The sequence below is a fragment of the Eurosta solidaginis genome, chromosome 5 (genome assembly GCF_040869045.1).
Source record: "Eurosta solidaginis isolate ZX-2024a chromosome 5, ASM4086904v1, whole genome shotgun sequence".
NCBI lineage: Eukaryota > Metazoa > Arthropoda > Insecta > Diptera > Tephritidae > Eurosta > Eurosta solidaginis.
In genome coordinates this window covers 249,358,398-249,379,774 of record NC_090323.1, presented here as the reverse complement: position 1 = coordinate 249,379,774, position 21,377 = coordinate 249,358,398, and the positions used below count along the sequence as shown (strand labels likewise).

Below are 21,377 nucleotides of genomic sequence, written 5' to 3'. Positions count from 1 at the left end.
CCGCATATAACTTACCTAAACCCGTTTCACCCTCAAATTCTACCCATAACTTAGTTTTTAACAAATCTGTTTTAGTCACAGAGCTTATAATTCGATAGGAATCCTCCAAAATAGAATTGCGACGTATGCGAATTTCAAATTTGTTCGGAACATTAGTCTGGAAAAAAAATAAATTTCGTGAAAGGGTATTGTATACATATGCACAAGTTGTAAAATATCTGAGGTGAGCTTACCGGTTTTCGAATGTGACTCTTGAAATATTCATACTTTTGTTTATAGTCTCTGGAATACGGTACCGCTTGGCCGGCTATATTAGGATTTGATAGTCTAGGATCTTCCCACTGTGTGGTGCGAGTGTCTGCAAACATGCAGGTAAATACATTAGAGTACTCTTTTGATAAACACATTTGTACAATTGTATTATCTAAGACATTCAATTGCCCAAGATGAAATCTAAACAGACCTCGTAACGTTTCAAAAATAAACCCGACTGACACAGAGATAGTGTCGAAATGATCCCGAAATAGGCGATCTTGAATACAACCCGCAAATTATTCACAAATTTTGCCGAAGCAGTTCCAGAGTTATCCTTGAACAATCCCGATACGGCCCCGAAATAGTAGCAAAAATATACCGAAAACTCCGAAATATTCCCGAATCGATACCAAAACGGCCCCGATATTATCTCGAAATAATCCCGAATTGATACCGAAACAAATTTCGGAACGGGCCCGAAATAATCGTTCTGAAACTGCCGTTTATAGTTATATATAATAGTTCAAATAATCCCGAGGCCACGAATTATCACGAAATCTTCACGAAAACGTTCTCTAAATAGTAGAAACTATCCAATGATAGTCTCGAAATAGTACAGCAATCTTCCCGATATACAATCAAAATGATTCCCAAATAGTCACGAAATAGTCCGGCAGTTCCCAAATTATCACGAAATAGTCTCAAAAGTATAGTGAAAACAATAACAATAAAATTGTCTTGGAAATATCTAGAAAGAATTCCGAAAACTATTTCGATATTATTGCGAAACTGTTTTGAAATGATGATGGATATGTAGCATATAGACTTTAACTTACTATGATCAATATAAAAAACTCGTCCATCAGTATGAACGCGTTCTTCCCATCCTTCTGGTAATGGACCCAAATCGTCTTCAACTCTACGTGTTTGATTTGGCATAGGACTAGCGCGACCATTACGTGGATCTATCCACGTCGTACGTCGTGCAGCATGATCAATGAAAAATGTTCTACCATTTGGTGCCACTTGCATAGACCAATTTGGGGGTAATGCATCTTCTTCCGATCTGGTTGTAGTCTGCAATACATTCGTGCAATGAAATGAAGTTGTGTAAATTATTAAGCTTCAAATATTTACTCACCGGTGGTCTGCCAGAATCAGATTCATCGACACTAATATGAAAACGTCTTTGAAAATCAGAAGCTGCTGCCTCAACATTAACATTGCTATTGCTTGTAGCGGAACTAATTTGAAAATAGAAAGAAATATTTTAATATAAATGTACAGTGGTGGCCATATCATACGCAACAAACACGGTATTTACGAAAAATGTTAAGTACTTTATCATCAAGAATGTTAATTGAGAATGTTGTTTGAAAGTTAATTTACTTTAGTTTGGTATGTACACTTTTAATTTATATTTTTAAATTAAATAAAATTTATTCTGATATAAGAGAAAAATTTTACCTTTATAACAACTTAAAAAATACGTGGACAAAACAACTGCAACTTTTTGAAACTTATTGTGAAAAATAGTAAAACTAGTATTTTGTTGCAAACCCATTGGATTTTATGACCTCTGCGCATCGTTTCGGGATTGCCGCAATTAAATTATCGATGGTTTTCATCGGGATTGATTTTCAGGCGTCTTGAAGTTTATTCAAAAGTTCATCGCCATTTCTAATGCTAGTCCTATCTATACGCCTATTAACCAGTTCCCACAAGTTCTCAATCGGGTTGAGATCCGGGGACTGTGGTGGCCATTCCATAACATTAACTTTATTTGCTGTAAACTAAGACTTAACATATTTTGCGGTGTGCTTCGGATCATTATCCTGTTGGAATATCCAACACACCGGCGTTTCCCACTCAGCATATGGCAGCATTACTTCTTCCAAAATATTTTTGTAGCCGTAGCGGTCCATAACTCCATTAATTTTATGTAATGGTCCAACTCCAATTGCAGAAAAGCAGCCCCACACCATTATATTGCCGCCACCATGCTTAACTGTTTTCTTGCAATAACGAGGATCGTGCCGTTTATTCACTGGTCTTCTCACATAAGACATTCCATCCCTGCCTATCAAGTTAAATTTTGACTCATCGCTGAAGAGGACTGTTTTCCATTTGCTGATCGGCCAATTTAGATGCTCCTTGGCAAATTTCAAACGCTTTGCCTTGTTCTTCATTGGAATCATAGGTTTGTGTGCAGGACGGCAACCTCGCAGTGAAGCATTCAAAAGGCGTCTAGGCATACTTCTCGCGGATATTTGCAAATCTATGTCTTTTATTATTTGTCTTGGGGCAATTTCAGGATTCTATTTTGCCAGTTGTACTATCGAATTGTCTGTCCTTTCACTGGTTTTGCGTATGCGCCCTCCTCGGTGAATAACAGCACCCTCTTTTCTTGTAACAAACCTTTTTATTATTCCCGAAATGGTACTTTTGTGTGTGCTATATTTTGCAGAAATGTCGTTCTGTGCCATTCCTGTCTGAAAATCTGCAATAATTCTCTTCCGAAGTTCAATTCCAAATTTGTCTCTTGCCATTATCAAAACCGCGAAACTTTATTTAAATAAACACAATTATTTATTTGCAGGAACGATTGATATTATATTATACGCAGCATACAATCTATTTTGAGTGACAGTTAAAGCAAAAGCAACGAATAAAATACCGTTACGGTAGTGTTACTTAAACTATTTTGAAAAGTTGCATTTGTTTTGTCCATGCTCCTTTAGGGTTGATATAAAAATAGGAGTCTATCTCCTTTAAGGGAACAAATACTTTCCGTTTGAAAACGTAAGATAAAAATTTACATTCGAAAGTAATATAACATCCCATTAAATCAACATTCTGTAAATTTTAATGATAAAACATGTACACATTTTTGTAAATAGCATGTAAGTTGCATATGATTTGGCCACCACTGTATATTACATTAATCCATGGAAGAGAATATTAAAGCTCTTTTACTCACAATAATGGTCGCTCCCATTGTGTAGTACGTGCAGTATGATTAACATAATACGTGCGGCCATTTGCATCTTGTCGCTCTTCCCAACCGGACGGCAATGGCTCATGATTAGCCGTGGATGATGCTTGGCCCTATATTAAAACAAAATATTACAAGAATCATTGAATTTTTCAATAGATAAAAAATGCATACCGTTTGAGTTCCACAAACATTGTCCATATGCTCCCACTCTCCATCAACGGCATCATTTTCACTCGGCTCCCCTCTAGTCTCATGTATGAATGCATGATAGATCTCCAGTGTGCCCTTTATTCGTGACTTTACGCTGCATGAACAATATTCGTATGTAAATACACCATATTTCGTTAGGAATTAAGTAATCACTTATAAACCAATTTTAAATATAAAGGAAATATATTCAATATTTCCTTTGCGTATCGATTTTTTTGAGTTATTCAAGCACGAACTTGATGGTTTTTCATTTTACATTAATATAATAAGAGATTCTTGTTATTAAACAATATTTTTTATACAATTATAATATAATAATAATTAAAAAATGATAAAAGTAATAATTGGGCGTGATATACCACCGTAGAGATTTTTCAACAAATTGGTGGAAACTACAGAGAATCTTTTCATTGCATAGCCCCCTTTTTTCAATGTTTGTGAAGTGTTTTTGATTTTAGTTACAAACCCGGGGATTTAACCCGAAACATACATTATGGTTAATATGCACACTAACCACGTGTCACTTTGGCCGCCAAGGAATATTTAAATTTAAAATAAACTTTTATTATGCATTTAGTTAAGGCATTTATAGCTTAGGTAAAACAAATAATAAAATATAAAAATTGAAAATCAAATCAATTGAACATACCCTACTGACCTTCTCGGTCTTAGTGAGTAACTTTGTGGACTTATGGTTAAATCTTCTTGTTCTGTGGGTAGATTACTAAGCGTTAATTCAACCATGCCCAGAAAATCATCACGTGTTAATCGATTCTCATCGAATACTTGAAACACTAATTTGTGCTCAGATGGTTTGACCTGAAAGAAAACAAGTAAGGAAGGCTAAGTTCGGGTGTAACCGAACATTACATACTCAGCTGAGAGCTTTGAAGACAAAATAAGGGAAAATCACCGTTTAGGAAAATGAACCTAGGGTAACTCTGGAATGTGTTTGTACGATATGGGTATCAAATTAAAGGTATTAATGAGGGTTTTAAAGGGGAGCCAGTTGTATATGTGAACGCGTTTTCGAGATATCGACCAAAATGTGGGCCAGGGTGACCCAGAACAACATCTGTCGGGTATCGCTAATTTATTTATATATGTAATACCACGAACAGTATTCCTGCCATGATTCCAAGGGCTTTTGATTTCGCCCTGCAGAACTTTTTCATTTTTTTCTACTTAATATGTATGGTAGGTGTCACACCCATTTTACAAAGTTATTTCGAAAGTTCTATTTTGCGTCAAAAAACCAATCCAATCACCATGTTTCATCCCTTTTTTCGTATTTGGTATAGAATTATGGCAGCTAAAGGCTTGCATTGATATGAATATTGGAGATTCGAGTTCAACGCTCAGCTCCCGAAAAGCTAGCTGATGAAGAAGTGAAATTCAGAAACATGTCCTAGTAACCATCGCCGTTTGTAAACTTACAATTTTTCTCTAATATCAATTACAAAAACCATTGTATAAAGCAATATGAGCAAAGCTCGCTTATTAAATACATATGGGCATTTTTTTCATTTTTCGAAATTTTCGATATCGAAAAGGTGGGCGTGGTCATAGTCGGATTTCACCTATTTTTAATACCAAGACAAAGTGAGTTCAGATAAGTACGTGAACTAAGTTTAGTAAATATATATCGATTTTTGCTCAAGTTATCGTGTTAACGGCCGAGCGGAAGGACACACGGTCGACTGTGTATAAAAACTGGGCGTGGCTTCAACCCATTTCGCCCATTTTCACAGAAAACAGTTATCGTCATATAAGCTATGCCCTTATCAAGGATTGGTAAATGTTTGTTCCAATTATGGCATTAAAAGTATTCTAGACAAATGAAATGAAAAAGGGTGGAGCCACGCCCATTTTTAAATTTTCTTTTATTTTTTATTTTGTTGCACCATATCATTACTGGAGTTGAATGTTGACATAATCTACTTATATACTGTAAAGATATTAAATTTTTTGTTAAAATTTGACTTAAAAAAATTTTTTTTTTAAATTGGGCGTGCTCTTCATCCGATTTTCCTAATTTTTATTTAGCGCACATATAGTAATAGGAGTAACGTTCCTGCCAAATTTCATCATGATATCTTCAACGACTGGCAAATCACAGCTTCCAAAACTTTCAAATTACCTTCTTTTAAAAGTGGGCGTTACCACGCCCATTGTCCAAAATTTTTCTAATTTTCTATTCTGCGTCATAAGGTCAACCCACCTGCCAAGTTTCCTCGCTTTATCCGTCTTTGGTAATGAATTATCGCACTTTTTCGGTTTTTAGAAATTCTCGATATCGAAAAAGTGGGCGTGGTTATAGTCCGATTTCGTTCATTTTAAATAGCGATGTGAGATGAGTGCCCAGGAACTTACATACCAAATTTCATCAAGATACCTCAAAATTTACTCAAGTTATCGTGTTTACGGACGGACGGACGGACGGACATGGCTAAATGAATATCTTTTTTCACCCATATCATTTTGATATATAGAAGTCTATATCTATCTCGATTATTTTATGCCGTTATGCGAACAAAATTAATATACTCTGTGATCTCTGCTCAGCTGAGTATAAAAATAAATAAAGGTTCAATGTAGGCCACGATACATAAGTAGTATAAAAACATTTCTAACTTACCCTGAATACGAACTCCTCATTCCAGGTAGGGTTAAGAGTCTTATAAGAAAACATAATTAAATCAAAGTTTTAAATGATTTTATACAAAAATGTACCTTCTTTTTGGTCTTAGTCAAAACTGAGTCTATGTTTATATCACCATTAATTGTATTTAAATCAATCCTTACGTATGGATCACTGCAGAAGAAAACAATAAATAGATAACAACTAGAATCCTACGAATTTAGTAATAACAAAAAAAAAAATAGCAGGTCCTACAGACGTTTTTTGCACGAACTTTGGTTACCATGCATAATTTAAAAATAATTTTATAAAGTTTGAATCTTTTTATCTTCTCCCTCCTCTTCCAGTGCCTCTTCTCACAACTCACACTCTGTCTCTTTCATGCACTCTATCCCTTTAGCCGTTCTTTCCCTCTGCACCTTTCCTTCCATAGATCTAACTCCTAGTCCCTATCGTCGATCTCTCTCTATCAGTATAATTTCTCCGTAAAAGGATATCTATCCGTGGATAGTCCTAAATAACCATTGTAAATTTTACCAAGTAGCGCAACTAACAGCTGATCGGTGAAAATTCGCACATTCACACGAACAGTTCTCGACTCAGTTTCAAAACAAAACTTTAGATTATTTAACTCAAATTTTAAAGTGAGATAATCTTTACGAATTTATGTACATAGAATATATAAGGCGTTTTTGTTGTTATTAAAACAGTAGTTTTATTTTTATTAAAGCTTTTATCAATTTTTTTTTTAATTTCGAAAAAACTCCGAACACCATTCCTTCATTTTATGACATTCGACTGCCTAGTCCACTGCCTTCCACTCTATTCGCAACATAACCTCTGTTTAAGTTGCCAAACTATATAGTAAACAATGTAAATAACAACTAGTTCAGAAAGTCCAGTACCGTAATGCTACTAAAAACGGCGTGGAAATAATTTGGAAGTAAAATACAAAAGGGCACAATTATTTGGCGCTCTTTTATCTCTACCTTTTATTGTAGGTCTACTTTCAACCTTTTTCTTTACCTCATGCTCGTCATTATTTTGTCCTTTCTGATACTCTTTTGAACTAGGAATAACTTTCAACATTCCCGTAGGTATTATTTTTTTTCTATTCACTTAAAACGTGTGTCCTCCTACTGACTATTTCTATTTATTAGAGCTACAATGCAGCATATTTTAGCAGGTTTGCTATTTGTTCTATCTAAGTCTTCAAAATACAACAAAACAGGGTTTTCAAAAATTGCCCCTCAAAACGTTATATGCGATGACTCTTCAAATTTGACTATGGGCTGGGTAGGCATATTTAAAAGTGAAATCCTCTCTCTGCAAAGATCAAGCACTCCAAGTTACTGAAAACATAAGATTGGCGGTTTTGGGAGTGTTGATAGAAAACTTCTACAAAACACGTTCTAATTAAGAATATGGATACCTTCATTTTTTTCGAAAAATGAGTCAATAACATAGGCATAGTCTTGAAAATACGAATTTATTCGTGAAAAAAGTTTTTAAAATTGCAGATAGACTTACAGCTATAGTGGTTTTAAATTCACATTTTTGCAGTATCTACACAGTTTTTCCACAAATCCTAAATATATACACACAAAATTGCAGATACTGCTCCTGAATAGTTCTAGCGTACATTCTGCGCCTTCTGTCATTGTTCGAATCGCTGAACTGTCAAATAAATAACTCAAATATTCAGTATATTTAAAGCTAGCAACACTTATGTAGAAGGCGACGAAAAGCTATCTCACACACACAGATGTAATCATCAGCCGAAGTTCTTATTCGCACATACACACGCATTCAATTAATTACCAAGCAGGAGAGTTCTAGAAGGTGAAACGTCTAGACCTTTGAAGAAATATACGGACGAAGCAACAGAGAGTATAAAAGCAGCACAAGCTGAGTAATAACTGTTCAGTTTTCATTTAAGCACGCTATTGTTGTGAAGTATAATTGTGAAGTACTACTCCCCAAGTAATCTAAATAAAGACCAGTTTGCAATACTGAATATTGGAGTGATTTATTCAACAGTTTAGCGATTCGTACGTTATCAGAAGGGTTGAAATAAGTGGAATTTCACTAAATTCGTTATAATTGGTGTCAGAAGAGGAATTGTTGAATAAATGTTGAATAAATAAAAGATTTCGGATACAACTTGGACATGGGAAAGTTAAGTGAATTAAAGATCCAGCAACTGAAAAAGGAGTTGGAGAACCGTGGGTTGACTACAACCGGTAATAAAACCGAACTTCAAGCACGACTACGAGAGGTTATGGAGTCGGAAGGAATTAATGTGGACGAGTATGTCTTTCATCCTGATGGGGACGAGACGTTAACAAAATTGGAAGTGAAGAACGGAAGTCCGAAAGCAGTCACAAGCGCCGAGAATAATGCGATATTGGCTTTGTTATCACAGCTATCGACAAAAATGGAATAACAGGATACACGTATAACATCCCAACTGGAATCGCCGGAGACACGCATCACATCGAAGATTGAAGCACAATTGGATAAACAGAAAACATACATAGCGTCATAAATTGATTGAAAGAACAAGACGCGCGCATAACATTACAACTCGAAGCACAAGAAGAGCGTATCTCAACGAAGCTGAAAGCACAGGAAACAAAGGTCTCATCGCAGCTGGAGGTTTTTAGTGAACGCCAAGATAAAATGGAGGCCGAGATGGATGCTTTGAAAGATCGGATTGAGGAGTTACAACTGAACCGTCCAATCACTTCACCGTCTTCTCTGAAGTTAAAATCTCCAACGTTTGATGGTTCTGTTCCCTTCCAGGTATTTAAGCTCAAATTTGAGAATACGTCAGCAGCGAACAACTGGAATGCCGAAGATAAAGTTGCTGCATTGTTCGTGGCGTTAAAAGGATCTGCTGCTGAGATCGTATAGACCATTCCAGAGGGAGAACGAAATAACTACGTAACATTGATGGGTGCTCTAGAAACGCGATACGGAAGCGAACACAGGAAGCAGATACACCAAATAGAATTGCAAAACCGTTACCAAAAAGATAATGAGACTCTGCAGGAATTTGCTTTGGATGTTGAAAGGTTGGCTCATTTGGCAAATGCGGAAGCACCGTGGAATACACTGAAAGGGTAAAGATTCAGGGCTTTATAAATGGCGTACGGGACGTTGAAACAAAGCGAGCTACATACGCAAACCCAAAGCCAACATTTACAGAGACGGTATCACATGCTTTGACTGAGGAAACTTTCTCACTATTGAGTAAAGCAGTATATAAAGCTCTTCGTGTGGAAGTGGAAAGGCCAGACTGAGTGAACACAATATTGGAGGCGCTGAAAGGATCGCAAAAGAGGAGTGACAGAGTAATCAAATGCTTCAAATGCGGGACGCCAGGTCACATTGCACGCCATTGCGATGTTGATTCTAATGGTTCCAACAGCATGGGTGGTCTTAAGTACAAAGCTGGAGGAGATGAGCAAGAGCGAGCCAGATGTAAAGATCGAGAACTACGTATGTGAAATATTCCATTTTGCTGTTAGCTTCGCCGTTTACATGTATGTGTGGCTGCTTGCTTTGATGTTTACATGTACATATGTGTGGCTGTTTGCGTTGCTGTTGTGCATTTATTTACTATCAGCATAGTGATGTATCGAATGGCGAATTAAGATAGGGTTACAAGCAATAGAACCGGAAGTTTATAAAATTTAACCCTAATTGTTGACTATCTAGAACAAGCCCATATGACCTGATCACATAACCCAGCGGGTTAGGGGGTTAGAATATACCCGCGGAAGGTATGCCTGTCGTAAGAGGCGACTAAAATACCAAATAGATTCAAGGGGTTGTGTAGCGCGACGCTTTCAAGGCGTTGCCAGCGCAATATATAGCTTCTCCAAACCCAATTGTTAACCTCACCTATCAATGGCGAATCCTGTTTCATTAACATCCGAGGCTTTGGCGACCCCGAACTCCTCATGGATCTAGGGGTGGGAGGGCGGTATGGCCTAGAAGGTCGCATATGGTCATAACAAATCGTTCCCGAGATGGTCGGGCTTGGTACCGGAGCGTACCGGATCTGCACAGGTAAACTCTAAATATTCCCTCGGAATTTTGTTCTCACGGATTTTTTTATTCCCGCGGAAAAATTCCTCTAATTATTTTCTCCTAGGGAGAACGATAATTGGTGAATAGGAATTTCAAATTTCCGACGTCAGCTGTTTTTCCAATTGAAATATTGGTGCGCATTTTTATTTAATTATTGTTGCGAATTTGTTTAAATTTGAGAAATAAAATATAAACAATGCACACTAATGAATTTCATATGGTATTGACTTAAATGAGCAAAAAATTGGTGCCACAGCAACATCAACAGAGGAGTATAAAAGAGGAAGACGGGGTGATGATAATTGTGCTGATAGTAAAGTGATTGCTTATCCTTATATAAAGAATTGCAGGGTAGTGCAGCGGTAAATTGTTTGTATGTATCCATTATTAATTGTCAAGAGTACGTTAATAACCGGTCGGTCGGTTGGTAAGTAATTCAATGAGTAATTTAAATGTATATGTGTGTATATTTACCTTGCTCCAAATATATCCTTTTTCGCTAAAGATTTTCCGTTAATAATTATTATGCGCAAAAGGCATGTATCACTTGAGTCCGTCTAAATAAAGTATATAAGAAAATATAAGGAAGAAATTAATAAAAATATTCAAGCAATATTTTTTTTTTTTTACTGTGGCGAATATTAGCAGTTCTATATACAACTATGCTGTAGTAAATAAAGCAGTGGTCGTCGGCTAGTAAAATAATTATTGGCGCCACTTCACACGTATTATTCACCCCTATTCTGCATTTCAATTACGTTCCCGTTCTACTCTCCGCTTTAAGCTGGAGACATTGGTGCTTTATCGGTAACCGTATCGGTAACCTTATAACAGCTGATTCGACCAATCTTATGAGAATCAATGCAATCGATTATTGGTGCCGCTAAGGTCGTAACCGTATCGTAGCCAACCAATTGGGTTTTGGTTTACCGTCGTAACGATAAACAGCTGATTACGTTAGGGATACGGATACAGCGATACGACATACGGCACCAATGACCCCAGCTTTAAGCTGAAGACATTGGTGCTTTATCGGTAACCGTATCGGTAACCTTTTAACAGCTGATTCGACCAACCTTATGAGAATCAATGCAATCGATTATTGGTGCCGCTAAGGTCGTAACCGTATCGTAGCCAACCAATTGGGTTTTGGTTTACCGTCGTAACGATAAACAGCTGATTACGTTAGGGATACGGATACAGCGATACGACATACGGCACCAATGACTCCGGCTTTAATCGAAGTTTGGTATTCTGCATTACGACGGAATCGTAAAAAGAGGCAGAGCAAATGATTTTTCGAAATCAGCTGTTGGTACGGAATGTGTGAACATTGGAACAAAATAAATTGAAGAAAATTTGTAAAAAACACTGAAAAACGTTTATATTTTATTATCCACGCCATTTTGTACAAAAAAAAAGCAATAGAATATATTGCCGCAGTGTTATAGTTTTTTGAGTGAAGTGCTTTCATAATTAATTGTAAGTGTGTTTTTGTCGTTCTTTTGGCCAATTCCCTGCCGTGGCTACCAAGTTTTGTTAAAACGGATTCCTGCACGAATATAGTTGGCATTTTCTGAATTTTAAGGATGCTAATTTCATTGCACTGGCCTAAAATACTTTATAAAGGTTTATTTATTCTTTCCGCAAGGACTGTTTACGTTTTCGCTTCACCTTCCTCTACGCGGGCAGCTTGCTTTGGCATATAACTGGACCCAACGAACAGACACAAATTATAGCTGTCTATTATAATGGAATCAATAGTCGCGGCATTATTTATGGAGTTGGAAAGCAACGCATACGAAAATTGCCAGGCGAGAATGGAAAGGCAAATATTGCGAGATTTGTGTAATCCATTTGAGATGAGTGACGAATTGTAAGGAATTGAACTTAAAAGTGGTGAAGTTTAATGATTTATGCTTTCAAGTATGTGTTAGATACTTTTGCGGGGCAAATACATCCAAGGACTTCGACATCGGCATGTTGTTTTTGACCTGGAAACATATAAAAAACAATCATCATAAAGCCTTCTACGTTTCTTAACAAGTTTTACTTACATTTTTGTTAAAATTCTGTTATAAATTAATAAAAAAATAAAAAGAAAATATTCTTCCGCCAACTAATTTGCAACTTAGAAAAACGGAACCATTGTACAGGTTTACAAGTATGATATGTATGAGAGGGAAACAATTTCTTTCCCTTTCTAACACACGGCAGTTTGACACTTCGGTCAGTGTCAAACTAGCGTGGAACCCAGTGGAACCTGCGTGGAACATGAGTTTTGACACTGAACGAAGTGTCAAAATTACCGGGGTTGCTTCGTCGAAAGCGACACAGGGAAGCAAAAAAGGGATCGGAATATCAGATATGGGTTGCTGTGATGGTAAATTTTTTTGAACGAATTTAGTAGGAAATTTTAAGTGCACCCATATGAGTCCTTCAGAAAATTATAAAAAAGTCTTCAATTGGGGTATCTGAGGACGCGTAGTTATTTCAGTATTAAGAATACAAACACGTGAGCAATAACCCGTCCAAAAAAGCGGAAAGAAAAATGAATAGACGCATTTTGTCCTATTGTCAATAGTCCGAAGAGAAAAGTATTCGAATTATTGGAAGCGAGGCCAAAACGCGTCTATTAATACCTCCCCCGACGGTTTTGGTCGTGTTTTAGCAATCGTCCCCGGTAATAAAGTATCACAATTTGTTAATTAAAATTGTCCAAAATATATGGTTATTAAAGAGAGATGTAATTAAGAGCTCGTTTGAAAGTAAATAAGTATATTTCTTTGTAATATAAGAAAAAAAAATTTTAAGCAGTTTTCGATAGCAGCTACTTAACTTTTTTTGGTCCTAAGAAGTACAACAGTGCCAAATAGCATCCACAAAAAAAACGAACAAGAACAAGCATTTTATCAGGTGAGCGTGGCTGTGTATGTGCGTGCTGCTACATATCCTACTTGTAGACCTGTACAATGAACGGAACTACGATCGAAATGCAGAATGCAAAAAATTGAACGATTCGAAGTTGGATCGAAAGAGATTGGAACACAGAATACCAAAATTGCCAAATCGAAAAAATTCCAATCCAAGTCGAAATGCAGAATAGGGCTGATTATTTTTTTACGTTTAGTTGTCGCTGAACAAGCAGAGTAGCAACATCGGATGAGGCTATTGTTTATTTGCGCATTTGCGAAAATATATTTTTCAAACAAACGCTCATGCGCATAATGTTTTCATGGTTTAATGTTAACAATTTATTTTGTTTAAATTTTTCCTTAGACTCAAGCAATAAAGTAGTATTAGTATAGCATATTTACGAATTACTTTTTGTGTTTTAAGGCCCGAACACATACGAATAACCTATTTGACGTTCTCCATACAAACACACGCAGTCAACTGCAGCATCGTGCGCTAACAGTTGAACCAGCTTGGTTCTGGGAATGCATGAAGAAGTTTCGGCATAGCAAGTGTTCCTATCGGCACCCAGACGAAGCGGAAGACCTCCGCCAAGAAGACTTAATCTCCCTTGTTGTTCGCAATTCATGTCAGTTATATTGAAGCCGGGATAGCTAGGCTGACTTGCGCAACTAAGACAATGCCAAAATCTCCTATGCAGCTAAGCGCCAATTGTTAGTGATGATAAAGTTTCTTCAGATTTCTCGTTTTACTCACAGCGAAAATCATACTGGCGTATAGTCATAGTTCATGGTTTTTAACAAAGTCGTCTGTGAATATGCGCCAACAAAGCCAAATCTATAAAAAATTACAACAAATATATTTTCTGAACGTTTTTATCAACAAATATGAAATTGTACCTATTGTTGCTGAAAGATGGTCAAAACTTCGAAGGCTAAAAACCCAAACGATTCTAAAAAGAAAATCGATTCTTCATTTCTTAAAAAAAGATCGATTGAATCGATTAAAAAAAAAATCTATTGAACTCATTAAAAATCGAATCGAAGTCCATCTCTGTACTGCCGTCAAAAGATTTGAGAATTTTATTACTGCTCTGAATTTTAGGTACAATTTTGCGGTTCGCTCGCCAAAATTTAGATCAAGGTCGAACGTCATATCCTCTATTTTTGGGTGTAAGACAGTCGGTAGCGTAATGCCATCAACGTGGGTTATTACCGCGTTTGTAAACCCCATTCTTTACTTTTAGGAATTCACAATGGCTATAATCAAAAATGTGTCACGGGTGGGACAACACTTGCCACGGGCATGCTGGAATTAAAGGCATTTAATGCGCTTGTTTATAGTATATAAAGTTTTCCAAAGCTTCAAAATATGATTCACGTTATGGAATAGTTTCGTTGGCTAAATAAATTTGAGCTATGGAGAATTTTAAAAGTATTTAATTTCTAAGGCTTAGACTCAGTTTCAAAGCCTATGAATAAACCTCCTTCATATATGTCTATATTTTATTGAAATTCCTGCTGTAAGTAACTGGTTCATATCTCTTTATAGATTATAGTACCATTATTACCAGCTTCAAAGAAGTCGAGACTGAATTTTACTTCCTTTATATTAGGTCGGTTGAATGTCTGTCCGCTTTTCATACAAATCTGGAAATCGATTTTTAAGTAACTTCTCATTGAGCTACAAACGTGAGACTTTACACATACATAGGTTAGAACACCGTGACAATGCAACAAAAGGAAAAAATCCGTTAGGTGGCGCACGAATCGAAATAATTAGATAAGAATTTGAAAATTTTCAAACCAGCTTTTAAGTAACTTCTCGATGAGCTAGAGAATTGAAATTTCAAACTTAATTCAGAAGTCGATGACAGCCGATGACACAATACAATGGGTTTCCCTATCGGACTGAGATATTTAGAAAAATCTTACGAAACGGAGGGAAATTTGGGATTGATTTTTATATAAGTTCTCATTGAGCTACAACTGTAAAACTTCACAGATAGGATAAGACGCCGAGAAAATTTAAGAAAAGGAGAAAAAAGAATCCGTTAGGTGGCGCACGGATCGAAATATTTAGATAAAAATTTGGAAATTTGGTGTTTTGAGATCGATTTTAAAGGAACTTCTCATTGAGCTACAAAAATGCAACTTCAGAGACAGGTTGAGACACCGTGACCAAGGAACAAAAGGAGAAAAAAATTCCGTTAGGTGGCGCACGGATAGAAAAAATTAGATAGATGGGATTGATTTTTATGTAAGTTCTCACTGAGCTACAAGCGTAAAATTTAACAGATAGGTTAAGACACCGAGGAAATGTAAAAAAGGAGAAAATAAAAATAAGGTAACGAATTTCGGGAAACTCCGCTTATCTTACACCTTCTACTAACGTTCGTATCGCTAAACTGTTGAATAAATAACTCCAATATTCAATAATGCAAAACGGCCTTTATTAAAGTACTTCACAATAACACTGATAACTACTTCACAATCAATAGCTTGCTTAAACCAAACTGATTGATTCTTACTCAGCTTTCGCTCCTTTTATACTCTGTGATGTCTCGTTCGCATACTTCTAGGCGTTTCTTCTTCTAGAATTTACTACTTGTTTACCAGCTATAAACTCACCAGCTATAAACTACAGATGCACGTTTATAGCTTCTCATATGCGCGTTTATATGTGAGTGATACTTGCACAAATGATTGCCTACTTTTGTGAGCATTTCAGATATATGCATGTGTATGTGTGAGAAATACTTTGCTGATGATTGCATACTTTTGTGAGCATCTCTCCGCTGCTGGCATGTACATATGTGTAGACATAATGATTGATTTGTTTATGTACAAACAAGTCACTGCTTAGTATCGGTTTAGAGATGATAGTATCACTTAGTGTTGCTAATATTCGTCACACTGCCCTCCACCTAAGTCTGATCGTCCCGATCAGACAAATCTCTCGATCTAAACGCTGCTAGCCTCTCCAAATTAACTACCCTTCTATTTCGTGGTTTCCCAATTGTTTGTATGCGGTAGATGACATCACTGATCCTCTTCACAACTCTGCACGGGCCTCCCCAACTGCACCAAAATTTGGATGGAACACCTTTCCGCCGGTGAGGGTTGTATAACAGTACCAAATCTCCCTCCAAGAAACCTTCCGAATTATTGTTCTCATCGTACCTGCGTTTCATCTTACTACTCATTATCCTGGATCGTTCCCTTACACTCTGTTGTTTGGCCAATGAACTACTTCGTAGGGCTTGCTCTTGACGGATTGGCTTCACATAATCAGTATCGTTCCGACGTTTCCCAACAGTAGTGCGCCCTTGCTTGAAACAACCCTTGTATTCTTTCGTTCTTTGTAGTGCGTCCATTAGGGGTTTTCAATGCCAGTGTTTCTCTCGCAGGTACCTTCGGTTTTGATTTGTTTGGCCCATTCGTTCCATCAACCTTTACCTTTGACTTTCGTGGTCTTTGTCGAGTCTTCTCCACCAGTACTCGATTACTGCTGAACCCTTTCTTCAAACTGAAGTTAAGTGGTATATCCTGGTTCTTATAGTGCATGATTTTTCTCCGCATATCGATCTTAAATGTCATGGTCAACTTAGAAGTCCACTCCCAATATGACTTCATCAACAATTTCCGCCACAACGAATTTGTGTAGAACCATGACCTTCCCAATTAAGACTTCACAGATCACTTCTCCCCGGACTTGGTTATACTCGCCAGTGGCCGTACGCAACCTTGCTCCAGGTAATGGATTTACTCTCCTGTTGACCAAATCAGATCGGATTAAGGAATGAGATGCGCCCGTATCTACAGTCAGTACACGCTCCTTGCCATCCACATTTCCTTTTACGGTAAGACTGCTCGAGTTTCTTCCAATTTGCGAGATAGATATCACAGGACATTCAGTTGCTGGGGCAAGTTTTCGATCTTTACATCTGACTCGCTCTTGCTTATCTCCTCCAGCTTTACGTTTACGACCATCCAAGTTGGAACTACCAGGACCGGTGCTGCAATGACGTGCAATGTGCTCTGACTTTCCACACTTAAAACATTTGATTGCATCATTATTCTTCTGTTGAGTTCCTTTTAAAGCTTCCAAAATTGCGTCTACCCACTCTGGTCTTTCTACCTCCACACGGCGTGCTTTGAAAACTGGCTTACACAGAAGCGACGCTGTTTCCTGAATCAGAGCATTTGATACCGTTTCTGCGAATGTAGGTTTTGGGTTTGCGTATGTCGCTCGCTTCGTTTCGACATCCCGTATTCCATTAATAAAGCTTTGGATTTTTACCTTTTCGGTGTATTCCACGGGTGCGTCCGCATTCGCTAAATGTGCCAGCCTTTCAACATCCGCCGCAAACTCCTGCAATGTTTCACCAGCCCTCTGGAAGCGGTTCAGTAACTCCATTTGGTATATCTGTCTCCTATGCTCGGTACCGTATCGTCTCTCTAGAGCGCCCATCAATACTTCATAACAGTTCCGTTCGTCCTATGGAATGGTCTGTAAGATCTCAGCTGCAGGCCCTTTCAATGCCGTGAACAGTGCAGCAACTCTATCATCCGCATTCCAGTTGTTCACTGCTGACGTCTTCTCAAACTGAAGCTTGAATACCTGGAAAGGAACAGAACCGTCAAAGGATGGGGGTTTTACCTTTGGTTTACTCGCTGTTGCATAAGACCTTTCAACGCTTCTATCTCGGCATCAATTTTGTCCTCGAGTTGTAAAATTTTTGCATACTGCTCTTCCAGTTTCGCAAAGAGCTGCGAGGATACCTGTTCCGAAATTTGTGTGGACATTCCAGATATGCGTGCCTCTTGCGCTTCCAGTTGAGATGACATATATGTCTTCTATTCTTCCAATTGAGATGACATTTGAGACGCTATTTCTGAAATGCGTGACTCCAGTTGAGATGCCATTGTCGATGTTTGTGCAGATATTGTTCTCGTCACTGTCTGCGGTGTTTCGCTTTTTTCTTCCATTTTTGTTGTTGTTTTGTCGCTATCAGAATGAAAGACATACTCCTCAGCATTGATTCCTTCAAATACCATAACTACACTTAGTCGTCTTTGTAGCTGGGGTTTATTGCCAGTAGTAGCCAATCCACGGACTTCCAACTCCTCCTTCAGTTCCTGGATCGTCAATTCACTCAACTTTGCCATGTCCAAGTTGTATTCCCAATCTTCGGAATTTATTCAACAATTCCTCTTCTGACACCAATTGTAATGAATTTACTGAAATTCCTCTTATTTGCAACCTTCTACCAACGTTCGTATCGCTAAACTGTTGAATAAATAACTCCAATATTCAATAATGCAAAATGGCCTATATTAAAGTACTTCACAATAACACTGATACTTTACAATCAACAGCTTGCTTAAACCAAACTGATTGATTCTTACTCAGCTTTCGCTCCTTTTATACTCTGTGATTTCTCGTTCGCATACTTCTAGGCGTTTCTTCTTCTAGAATTTACTACTTGTTTACCAGCTATAAACTCACCAGCTATAAACTACAGATGCAGGTTTATAGCTTCTCATATGCGCGTTTATATGTGAGTGATGCTTGCACAAATGATTGTCTACTTTTATGAGCATCTCTCCGCTGCTGGCATGTACATATGTGTAGACATAATGATTCATTTGTTTATGTACATACAAGTCACTGCTTAGTATCGGCTTAGAGATGATAGTATCCCTTAGTGTTGCTAATATTCATCACAATAAAATAAAAAAAAATTGTAGGCACTTCCTTTATATACATGGACAACAATCAGCGAAAAATTACTCCTTATATAAAGACATATTCTTGCTAAACTTTGATTTTTTGAAATAGAAATTGAAAAAATATTTATGAGAAGTAAAAATATAAACGTGGAGCTCAATTGATTGACTAATAATATCTCCTTTCCTACCAACTTTCCAATCCAAGTAATGTGCGCTCCACTTTAAAAATCAAAGTTTAGCAAGAATATGTCTTTATATAAGGAGACATTTTTCGCTGATTGTTGTCCATTTATATAAAGGAAGTACTTAAATGTTTTTTATTTTATTTTTGTTTAGATATATTTAAAATGATGCGCTCTACTTTTATATCTGTGTTTCTTATAAGAAGTTTACAATAGCTATTGTTAAATTTTAAAAATCAAAATTCATCAACATGATGTATGTGTTCAAGAACACAATTTACGCTGCGTTTCGATCCATTTTTATTTATTAAAGAATTTTTATACAGAGAAAACATTTGAGACTACCTTCCCTTATATAAGTATTGATTAAAACGTTTTTCCATAACTTTAAGGGAAAAGGAACTGAAGCCAATTGATCGGGCGACGACCCCAACCTTACCCGTGTTTGAAGCATTACAAGTTCTCTTTATAAATTGGATAATCTTGGGGTTTTTTTCCTGCGGCCGCCGTGATGTGGTGGTAGCATGCTCGCCTACTACAACGAAGGGGCTGGATTCGCTGCCTTTAAAAGCAACATCAAAATCTTTAGAAAAAAGTTGTTTCAATTAGAAATTTCTAAGCGTGGTCGCCCGTCGGCAGTGATTTGGCGAGCGCTTCGAGTGTATTTCTGCCATGAAAATTCTTCTGCATGAAGATGCCATTTGGATTCGGAAATAAAAGTGAAGGTCCCTTTGCTCCAATTTGTAAGGGAAAATTAAAAGTAACATGACGTAAATTAGAAGATAAGCTCGGCCTAAATCTCCACGGAGATTTGTGCTTATATCGCGCTTCGTATTTATTAATTTTTAACACGCTTTTATATTAGCTTGGCCTGTATCTATGTATCCATGTATATATGTAACGGAATCTTTGAGCTTAATTTTCACCGGTTTCTAGAAGTCTGATTAATTTGAAGCTTTGCGTACGTATCAGGGACATTAATGTGATAGTGCGGTGACATAAGGTCAATTGGCCTTATTACCACTTTTAATGGCCATAAGTTTGATTCAAACTTTGCACACGTATCAGGGCTCGATGACAATGCATTAATGTGATGGTGTGGTGACATAAGGTCAACGGCCATGAGTTCAATTGGCCTTATTACCACTTTGAATGGCCATAAGTTTGTTTGAAACTTTGTACACGTATCAAGGCTCGATGACAATGCATTAATGTGATGGTGTGGTGACATAAGGTCAACGGCTATAAGATCAATTGGCCTTATTACCACTTTGAATGGCCATAAGTTTGATGGAAACTTTGCAAATGTATCAAGGCTCGATGAAAATGCATTAATGTGATGGTGTGGTGACATAAGGTCAACGGCCATAAGGTCAATTGGCCTTATTACCACTTTGAATGACCATAAGTATGATTGAAACTTTGCACACGTATCAAGGCTCAATGACAATGCACTAATGTGATGGTGTGGTGACATAAGGTCAACGGCCATAAGGTCAATTGGCCTTATTACCACTTTGAATGGCCATAAGTTTGATTGAAACTTTGTACACGTATCAAGGCTCGATGACAATGCAATAATGTGATGGTGGGGTGACATAAGGTTAACGGACATAAGGTCAATTGAACTTATGACCACCCCAAATGGCCATAGATTTGAAACCTTGCACATAATGCGAAAAAACGCATTCCTTTATTAATGATAGAAGTGGATGCATGGCACATCTACGAAAGAGCATACTGGAGCCCTTTTTAACACACTTTTATTAGCTTGGCCTGTATCTATGTATCCATGTATGTATGTAACGGAATCTGGAGTGGAGCCGAGAGCCCCGGTAATGCAGAGCTCCGAACTCCGTTGCACCTTTGCAGCATTGTAAGATAGGTACTTTAGCTAGTGCAGGCCACCAGACTAAGGCACCGTAAAGAAGAATCGGGCGCACAATGGCTGTGTAAATCCAGTAGGTCACCTTAGGGGAGAATCCCCAGGAGGTGCCAATAGCACTCTTACAGATGAACAGCTCTGCTGCTGCCTTCTTGGATCGCTCCACTATATGGTCACTCCATAATAGCTTCCTATCCAGAATGACTCTCAAATACTTGACTTGATCGCTAAACGCTAAGAACGTACCCCCAATTCTTGGCGGTGTAAGATTTGGTACTTTTTACCTCCTCGTGAAGAGGACAAGCTCTGTTTTATCCGGGTTGACTTCCAAAAAATAAAAAAAATAAAAAAAAAACCTGTGGCGGGTTGTACTCCTGGAGCAGCTCCAGGATGCCGGCTGCGTCCGTTGGCGTCACTGGAACCCAGGCTATAGCCCTTGGTCGTGAGGGGATATCAC

General features: G+C 37.5%; 1 protein-coding gene across 1 annotated transcript in view; it reads right to left on the bottom strand.

The window, feature by feature from the left end:
- The window catches only part of Nedd4 (E3 ubiquitin-protein ligase Nedd4), a 74,792-nt gene that overhangs the window by 21,189 nt on the left and 32,226 nt on the right, over positions 1-21,377 (bottom strand). The window contains exons 3-12 of the mRNA XM_067789602.1: positions 10,677-10,759; positions 6,197-6,278; positions 6,102-6,140; positions 4,113-4,282; positions 3,425-3,557; positions 3,236-3,363; positions 1,397-1,499; positions 1,092-1,332; positions 234-358; positions 16-157 (exon numbers count right to left, since the gene is read on the bottom strand). Coding sequence (XP_067645703.1) covers positions 16-157; positions 234-358; positions 1,092-1,332; positions 1,397-1,499; positions 3,236-3,363; positions 3,425-3,557; positions 4,113-4,282; positions 6,102-6,140; positions 6,197-6,278; positions 10,677-10,759 — 1,246 coding nt within the window. The remainder of the gene's footprint in view (positions 1-15; positions 158-233; positions 359-1,091; positions 1,333-1,396; positions 1,500-3,235; positions 3,364-3,424; positions 3,558-4,112; positions 4,283-6,101; positions 6,141-6,196; positions 6,279-10,676; positions 10,760-21,377) is intronic.